At 40.8% G+C, this 9,205-nt stretch overlaps 1 protein-coding gene across 2 annotated transcripts in view; it reads right to left on the bottom strand.

The window, feature by feature from the left end:
- Nucleotides 1-3,200: 3,200 nt before the first annotated feature.
- The window catches only part of LOC147602551 (sulfate transporter 1.2-like), a 6,074-nt gene continuing 69 nt past the window's right edge, over nt 3,201-9,205 (bottom strand). Inside the window, exons 1-15 of one of the 2 annotated variants that reach the window (XM_086797891.1) lie at nt 8,885-9,205; nt 7,998-8,340; nt 7,838-7,886; nt 7,302-7,569; nt 6,988-7,165; nt 6,823-6,888; nt 6,462-6,575; nt 6,218-6,334; nt 5,855-5,981; nt 5,358-5,644; nt 4,333-4,523; nt 3,812-3,897; nt 3,611-3,687; nt 3,332-3,520; nt 3,201-3,299 (exon numbers count right to left, since the gene is read on the bottom strand). The exon at nt 8,885-9,205 is cut by the window's right edge and continues 67 nt beyond it. In XM_086797891.1, coding sequence (XP_086654017.1) covers nt 3,377-3,520; nt 3,611-3,687; nt 3,812-3,897; nt 4,333-4,523; nt 5,358-5,644; nt 5,855-5,981; nt 6,218-6,334; nt 6,462-6,575; nt 6,823-6,888; nt 6,988-7,165; nt 7,302-7,569; nt 7,838-7,886; nt 7,998-8,306 — 2,013 coding nt within the window. In that variant the 5' untranslated portion in view covers nt 8,307-8,340; nt 8,885-9,205 and the 3' untranslated portion in view covers nt 3,201-3,299; nt 3,332-3,376. Of the gene's footprint in view, nt 3,521-3,610; nt 3,688-3,811; nt 3,898-4,332; nt 4,524-5,357; nt 5,645-5,854; nt 5,982-6,217; nt 6,335-6,461; nt 6,576-6,822; nt 6,889-6,987; nt 7,166-7,301; nt 7,570-7,837; nt 7,887-7,997; nt 8,341-8,884 lie in introns of both variants that reach the window. The other variant, XM_086797890.1, reaches the window with a different exon arrangement.

A 9,205-nucleotide genomic window follows, 5' to 3' on the forward strand; every position in this document is an offset into this window, starting at 1 on the left:
GTCCCTCTAAAATAAAAGCTGGATCATCATAAAGACTATCATCACTAAGCACTGACAAAGTGTCTATACTAGAGATATAAGTTGTATTAGTCAACTCACTATCAATGGAATCTCCAAGACCACTAAGGTCATCCCCAAAGGTATAGACAAACTCTATCACTGGTGTCCCTATATGACCTAAATCCCATGATAGATCAATCTCCAATAACACTAGATCTAAGGAAATACCTAGATCAAATGTAAAGCTCTCAAAGTCAATGTCATAGGATATGCTAAAGATATGATCGATATGTATACTCATATGATGTCTTACCTCTATACGAACTCATCACTACTCTCATGCACTATCCTTGACTGCTTAATCACAACAACTCGATCCACCCGAATGCCGCAAGGAATGCTATGAAAACTAGGAGTAGTGGTCGTATCCAAAATCTCTCCACATGTAACAAATCTAGAGGAGTAGCCCAACACATCTAATACTAAAACCTCAGGTCTATGGTCCTCATGGTCTATGATATGATCAACGATATGTGAAGTGTCAATCCCATGTGTAACTAGGGATGTATGACTAGCCGAATGATCATGACTAGACAAATTCCCATCAAGATCATGGAATGCATCACTATGGTCATCTAATGTATCCCTATGATCACTAAGAATAGAGATATGTAGCTCTATTATGCTCATAATGCTTGATGTGCTCGCTGCCATCTCTGCCCTTGAGATCATGTCCACATGATCTAATTCACACACATCACCCTCACTATCACTAACACATACATCATCATCATGTGCATATGTGTCAGTGGCATCAAGTGCACGTGTATCACTATCATCATGTGTATATGTATGCGATACATCAATATCATCATGTGTGTGTATACAATACAGCATCATCCTCATCATGCCCATCATAATACAATGAATGAGTCGGTCTAAGTAAATGAGAATCAATGAGATGATGGCTAGTCGATGTCATGGGGGTGAGTCGTAGAAGCTCTCAAGGCCCATGCGAACACCATTGTGATAGCAATGAAAGTGGCAGCATGCTCGATCTATGTCCTCCAAGGAACCAAACCTGTCATGCCATAACTCAAAAAATGTATCCCATGAATGATCACTACGATCATCATCACCCATGTAATCATTTGTAGTCGTAGCATGAACATCATCATCACTATCCACATCATCATCCGTTGAATGCATATCATAATGATACTTATCCTGAGGTATATAGTCATCTCTGCTCACAAATGTAGGGCACTCAATCAAGTCTCCACATACATCATACCATGCAAGCAATGCTGAACCATCCCTGTAAAGATAATCACATAGATCCTCAACAAAATCACCATATGTAGAATGTTTGAACCATTTGGCACAAACATCCCCCTCATCAAATAAGTGTCTAAACTAGCTAGGCAACAACATCTCAAGCTCAAACATCCATAAGTGACATGAATATGATGTGTCATCATAGCATGATGTCGGTGAAGAAGGATCTAGAGGTCGAAGCCGCGATGTGCCAAATGCATGTATGAACTTAGCAAATGATACTCACATGAAATGGCAAATCAAGATGACGGGCATAAAGCCAGAGTGATAGGGTATGAGCAGATACCGCACAATCAACATCTAGGATGGAGACAGTGTGATGTCGATGTGACCGATGATGGTGGGTAGCATGGTGATTGTAGGTGGAGTAGAGGTAGTAATGGATACCCATGTCGTCCCACGAAAGCGCAAAAGTGTGGAAACACCCCTAAATGTGCTCAAGAAACCCACACTGCATGTGGAAAAGGAACCAATATGCTCAAATAGTCACCCGCATGTGAGCAAAAGCCAAAACAATGACTAAAATGCTCAAAATGACCACTTGTGCAAAAACAAGGACAAAGATATGCATGTGTGAACACCCCAAATACACTAAATGGTCAAAAAATGTGTGCGTGAATGTCTTTTAAAAAAAACCAAATGGCCAAAAGTGTGCGCGTGACAAGGGCGAAAATGCGTGTGAGAATGATCAGCAAGCTCAAAAAAATCCCAAATCCAAAGAAGCTGCAAAATGGGTTAGTGTGAAAAAAACCCCAAAAATTTGAAGGAACAAGATGTAAAGTAGATGGAGGGTGGAGATGTGAGTGAAAATAGGGTTAAGGCCAAAAGATGATAGAAAGATCTAAGCCAAGAGCTCTGATCTACCAATGCAAGACACTAGGGTTGGCCACTCAAAGCGGGAAATGTCAACACAAATGCGATGTGGCGCTCTGAGCTCTCGAGCTCGCTCTTTCTCTCTTTTTTGGTGTTTGTGAAATTCGAACATGGATGAAGACTCTGCACCGTGCGTGTTTCATCATGCATTACAGTAAAATACCGATTATGCACTAGGATCGTCCTAAGGAAATGCAAAATGTTTTACTTGAAGAGTCTAACAATACCCAAATTGTGATCTGCAGATTTGTCGTCCTACAGGTGGCCATGCATCACACCGTCCACGCGGAATTCAATTCAAGAGATCCGTCGATGATCCCAGTGGGAGCGACTTGACCACCATGCCGAGGATTTGTGTAGCTCCCGGGGAAGGTCTAAATCTGTCCCAGCATATGCATATTCCACGTGATGCGTGATCGTACAAGACATTGTGGATGTGAAACACCAACCGGAATCCTCAAGCTGCAATCCTTTGATTGCCTCCGTCGACTGATTAGCGAGGAGCTTGAGATCAAGGAAGATAATGTATTATGCTCGTGATGATGATACCAAGCACTGAGCAGCAATATATATTGCCAATATATAGGAGGCTTGCAGAGGTGGAAATAGTCCATCACCATGGACTGGAAAATTTTCTGTTGGAATTCAACCTTCCTTAGAATTCAAAATTACTTTTAATTTTAAAAGGTGAAAATTATATATTTTAGTCATAAATCCTCACATTTAGCTTTAATTTGTATGATTTTTAATAATTTTTAAGTTTAAATACCGATTAAACCTAAGCATTATCTTTAAATTTTAAAGACAGTGTTTTCGAGCAGTAGGTCTGACCGTCTGTCTCGTGCTTTTTTGTTAGTAGTATCTCCGTATTCGCTACTGGTATTGTAACTCGGTTATATGACCCGGATGTGTATTTTCAGCTCCAAAAAGTTTTTTCTTTTCTTTTCTTTTAAGGAAAAAAAGAAGAAGAAGCATTTGACCATTCCTTCAAACAGTAACTTCATTATTTCCGCCGCGAATTGCTTGCAATTACGTCGGTCCAAAAGTAGATAATTGCGTTTATTGTGGTGGCTTTATAACTTTTTTCCTTTTCTTCTTCAGATCACAATTGACTTGGAGGGCGATATCACAGAATAGAGAGTAAACATGATTATGAGAATGTCGATTAGACATTAATTTTGAGTAGCCTTGAGCAAACTTGGACAGCTTCTCCCACAGTCAAGAAAAACCACTCTTGCCCTAGAACATCCACAAAGCCTGCATCGTTCAATTTCTGTATCACTCCAGTTCCAGGATTTGCGAACGCTAGCTGCAGAAACAGCAAGAAAAAAAAAGAAAAACTAAGCTTTTGGCATACAAGCAAATAATGCTTTCTGATATGCTTGACTGATGTGCTGACCTGAATCTCTCTTTTGTTTAAAGTTTTAAGGAGATCCTCGAAGGTTCGAATACCCGTTGTGTCTATGTTTGTCACAGCTGGACGTTTAGCATATGTTAGTATAGTACACGGTACACTCAAACAACATACTAGAAGAGAGCAAGGAGGAAAGATCGAGAGTGAGAGACCCAATTACCCCATTATATAATTACAAATACTTACGAGACATTTCGATTATGGCATATTGCAGTGGAACTCCGTTTTCCTTCTTGATCCTATCCCCTTCATCATCCAGCCACCTTAATATCCTGCCACACACAACCCATCCAAGGAATCAACACTAACTCCATCGGTAGAAAAGTGGGAGCCCGAAATGTGCCATGCAAGATCTATCAATTACTCACTCTACAATATCTCCAGCAGAATTTCTTATGTGAGATCATGTACTGCATGCAGTATTGCAAGACAACGTTCTGGATAGTTTTTGAATGATTGATGAGTGATAAGCGTGCATGCATTTCTACCTAATCTTTTTATAATTCTTGACATAGTTTTCTGAGACACAAACTTACAATGTGAACATGTAAAATTGTTGGGAAGATTGTTTGAATGACTACTTGAAAAAGATGTAGATTGATATGACATGGCTAGTGGAACTCTAAGTGAAGAACTTGGCTTCACATGATTTGTTTCCAAAAACATGTATCACAAATCAGAAAAACAATCATATTATTAATAATCACCTTTCGCGAATGTAGTTGGAATTGGAGAAGTAAATAGCCGCATCAATACGAACAATCAAAACACCAGGCATCCTGTTTGAATCTGGATATTGTTGGACGTTTCTATAAATACTTGTTCCTGGAATATTACCTAGAAGAGCTGTATGTGGCCTTGTCACATGTAGCAGTATCTTTGCTAGAGAAAGAGCAACCTGCATAGTAGTAAGATAAGGCATCAACAACGAGGAGTTTTAATAGTAGGACTGATAGAATCGAATCACAGGCAACTCTTTGCTCAGCGTGCATATCTGGTCTTTCTTGGCCTCATTGGCTACTGGACAAATCTATTGGTCCAACTGAGGAGAGTAGAATCCTATTTGGTATGGTCACATACTCATGCTCAGAAGAGATTTGGTACACTACGAACTCAGTAATTTTTTATGGAATGAATTGACCCTAGAAATTCATTGCAAAGCTAATCTTGATATTTTTGTACAGATTAATGGCTGGACCTCAAGTGCCTACTCCATATTATCAGGTAAAATGTAATTAGAGATTTTACTCTCATTTGGAGACTAAGACTGTGTAGTCTTCTCTTGTACAGATATGGAAGGATATAATGGAGAGCATCCGGGTCTTACTTTGATATAACCCTAAGGGCGAAGTTGGTATAACAGTGAAAACATCTGCCTACAGTGTAAAATGTATGTATATGTTCTCAAACAATGTGGCCTGTTCTTCTCTGGAAGAAGTCTGTAGGCACCTGAAGATACATTGATCTCGGGAATATTAAGCTAGCTTTCCTGCTGTAAATAGCTCTTTTGGTTGGGCTCTTTGGCTGCCTAGATGGCATATATAAGTATGTATATATCCTTTTATGATGTATCAGGCTGACTTCTACTGTGGGTTAGCTATTGGAACTGGATGGTCAGATATGTTGTAAATATTTGTGGTTTCACTGTTATATATAATATAATTCTTCCCAAAAAAACAACACCAAACTGAGGAAATTCAATAGCCACTAAAAACAGATTGGGAGGTAATACCGCAATTAGAAGACCGATTTCAACTGAAACAAAGAAGACTCCCAGAAAGGCACCCATGCATGCCATGAAGTCTAGTTTGTCAATCTTCCAAATCAAGATTGCTGCCTTGATATCAATCAAGCTAATCACAGCATTGATAATAATGGAAGCAAGGATGCAGTTTGGAGTGTTATGGAAAAGGGGGGTTGCAACTGCTAGCACAATCAGAACCATTGCAGACATAACCATGTTTGCAACAGGTGTCCTGCATCCTGCATTATAGTTGACAGCTGATCGAGAGAAGGAACCTGCTCCCACAAACACGGGCAATCAAAATCTGAAAATGAAATTTAATCTAGAAATGAGACAAAGTACAGAGCTGTATAAACCTAGAAGCTGTTTTCAACAGCTTGCTGAATAAAAGTGGAGAGTCCATTAAAAGTGCTGGAGCTTGAATCCTACTATGGTGAGCAATAAAGTGCCATGACATTGGTATTACCCCCACAAGTCAAACTTACCAGTGGCAACATAGCAAGAAGAGCAGGACCCAATCATGTTCATGACTCCAAAAGCTATCATCTCTTTGTTACCATCAATATGGTAATTCTTCATGGATGCAAAAGTCCTTCCAATTGCAATAGCTTCCTGTGACAAATATCCAGAGAGTGTTCTTGTTCAGATGACCTCACTTCCTTCTAATATTTTGAAGGAAAAGATAGATAAATAGCATTATCATATTAGTTTTTACTGTATAATATACAAAATCAGATTCTGAAGAACATACAATGTCTGCATATATTATACTCTTATATGCAAGAGCAAGCATACAGCATCATTTCTAAGGCAAGAGTAAGAAAAAAGGAGGTAAAATGATTGCATACTGTAAGTGCTATGAGGGCTGCCTCAAAGCCAACTGCAAGAGCGTGCTTAAGCATTTCCCCCTGGAACATAAAGCGTCCGACTGACGAAGGATTGATACGCCCATCAAGTTTACCAACCTGCAGCATGACATGCAGGTCTTAAACACTTGAAAACAGACAAACCACTACGGGACACACCACTTCTCGATGATACAATGAATTAGCAACAAATCTCATTCACTTGAGCCTGAGATTGGATCCTTACAATCGAAACTCCATGGTTATTCACATGAGTGAGTGTGACAAAGATGGTTGAAAGAATGACCGAGGTGAGAGGGGCAATAGCTGGCACCCAAAAGAGCTTGGGCTTCTTCTTGCCCTGAGCCAAAAAGACATCAAAAACTTCAGTTCAGGATTGGAAATAATAATCCAATTTAAAAACACCTCAAAAGAATTGTGCATGTTAAGCCAAGGGGAGGAGAAGATGTCAAAGAAAAGGGGAAGAGTAGATGTCAAAGTCTGCAAAATGTTTTCAGGCTCAGATTTTGATAAAGGTATGGTTACACCCTTTGCACAAATGCTCCAACTCTAGGAGGACAAAGTTATATAAGCTGGGACGAACTTACGATGAATTTAGCAAGAACAAGGAATCCCAAGAAAAACAGACCGATCACAACTGTCTGCCAATTCCACTGCAAAATTTTCAATCTGGCACTTGTTATTACAGCCTGGAATAAACAAAAAAGAGATGCTCTTGCATACTTGTCACAATATATTGACAATCCTTATACCTGGTTCGTATGCTCAAACACCGATTGCAGGACAGAGATAATGTCAGTCTTCCTTGTAAAAGAAGCTGTAGGTATACCAAGCAGCCCTTTTAGCTGCTGAAGCCCAATGGTGATGGCTGCTCCAGCCATGAAGCCAACTATGGCAGCATGGGATAGAAAATCTATAATGAACCCAAGCCTGTATACGTACGAATGTCATCTCCATGTCAGACTCTTATCTCAATTGCCATGGAGAAATATTTGAGTGCGCGGAAATCATGACTTTTGTTTCGAAATTCATAGCAAAACTCATGATGGAGTGAGCATCTCCAAACCTGAGCAGACCGAGTGCGGCCTGGAATATCCCAGTAAAAAAAGTTGCCGTGAAAATGAGTGCCAGGTAAGCCTCACGATAGGCTGAGCAATCAGCATTGATGAATTTGTTGGAGGTTGTGTCACACTTTGTAGTTGCAGCAGCTGGCAGAGGAAGTTCATTGCTTGCTAAGGTACCCAAAAGTATGGAAACCACAGCAACAGGCCCAATAGCAATATCTCTTGAAACCCCAAAGATGGAGTATATCAAGGGTGGCACAAAGCTTGTGTCTGCAAGAAGAGACAGTGGGTGGGATAAGCTATAAACTTGTGCTATGAGCAAAACAAAATTGTAACCCCCAAAACGAAGTTACAAAAACGTCCCCAAATCAACCTGTCACCCTTAATAAGGATGTGAAGATTTCAGGCTTTAATTTTAAAAAACATTATAAGACAATGAATTTGTAAGCCAGCCTTACCAGATGATGAAAACAGAGATGATGAAAAACTGCAAATTTGAAAGAATTTCAAAGGGGAAAGAAAGTCGGAGAGGGCTTACAGAGGCCATAGATGGGAGGAAGGCCTGCTAGCTTGGAGTAACCAATGTCCTGAGGCATGCAAGCTCCAAAATAGTCAAGCATAAATAAAGAGCAGCATTGATAGACAGGCAATGTGGAATTATTTGTGCCTTGGAGAAGAGAGAGAGAGAGAGAAAAGACCTGGGGGATAGAGAGGCTTCCGATGGTGAGACCGGCGATGAGGTCGTGCTTGAAGGCACTTAGGTTGTAGCCTTTGCCCCACTCCAGCACCGGGAAGAGGTACTTGAGCCCCAGCGAGAAGCGGCGGGAGCCCGGCTGGTTCTTGAAAGAGCGCAAGGGGTCGTCCGGAAAGAACGTCTCCTTCACGGCCTCCTCTAGCCCCTTCACCAGCGTTCCCTTCTGAGGGATGCTCACCCTGTGCACCGCCATATTATAGCTCTGATCGTCCTCCTCACCGCTTGCCCCCTCATCCTCCACCCTGTTGCTCATCACCCTCCCTCCTTAATTGCCCTTCAACCCCCGTCTCAAACCACAAAAAACAAAAGCACCCTCATCAAACTCAAATGGACAACAACACTGCTAGCGCTACTGCACACAACCACAAAAAAAAAAAGGGGCCATTTATAACAGTAACTCAAATAAAAAATACCTTCCCCTTATCTAAACAGACATGTTCAAATGATTTACTTGTTAATCAGACATATCAAAACCCTAAGCCCAAACAGCAGTAGCCCAGTTGCCTAATTTCAAATATTGACTAGGTGAAATCAGAAAGTAGCCCAATTGTTTTTCAACCCAACCATGATGCTTAATGGACGATCGATAGTACTCGGACCGACAAGCTGAAGAATGGTATATACGTACACACACGTATATATATATATATATATATATATATATATTCCGCTAAGAACCATATATATATATATATATATATATATATGGTTCTTAGCGGATTATATATATTCCGCTAAGAACCATATATACCAGAGCTTAGCCCGCGCTCCTCTCCCTTCGCTCTTAGCATTCTACATAGCGGCTGGACCATTCTTTCCAAAAACAACTACCTGTGAGAACGGGAAACTCTAATTAACGCAATTCCGTCGTTTGTTGATCAGGGGAGTCCCATGTGCTCGCCACGAGCGCAGAACGATCCAGACGATGGACTTGATTACGTCCGGCGAGCGGATGTGGAATTCTCAAAGTCAAGCTGAGGCGGAGAGTGAATATGAGAGAGAGGAATTCTTGGGTTCTTGCTTGTAAAGATTTGAGGAGCAACGGCGATAAATGTACTTTGACGGGACCGTCGATGGTCGGAATCAGCAACGGTATCTGGGTCCGTTATAAAATGTAACTTGTGCGGTGGTGGGCGATGATTGGTGTGGACA

This window comes from Cibotium barometz, unplaced genomic scaffold (genome assembly GCF_041138505.1).
Source record: "Cibotium barometz isolate CiBa-2024 unplaced genomic scaffold, ASM4113850v1 ctg497, whole genome shotgun sequence".
Classification (NCBI taxonomy): domain Eukaryota; kingdom Viridiplantae; phylum Streptophyta; class Polypodiopsida; order Cyatheales; family Cibotiaceae; genus Cibotium; species Cibotium barometz.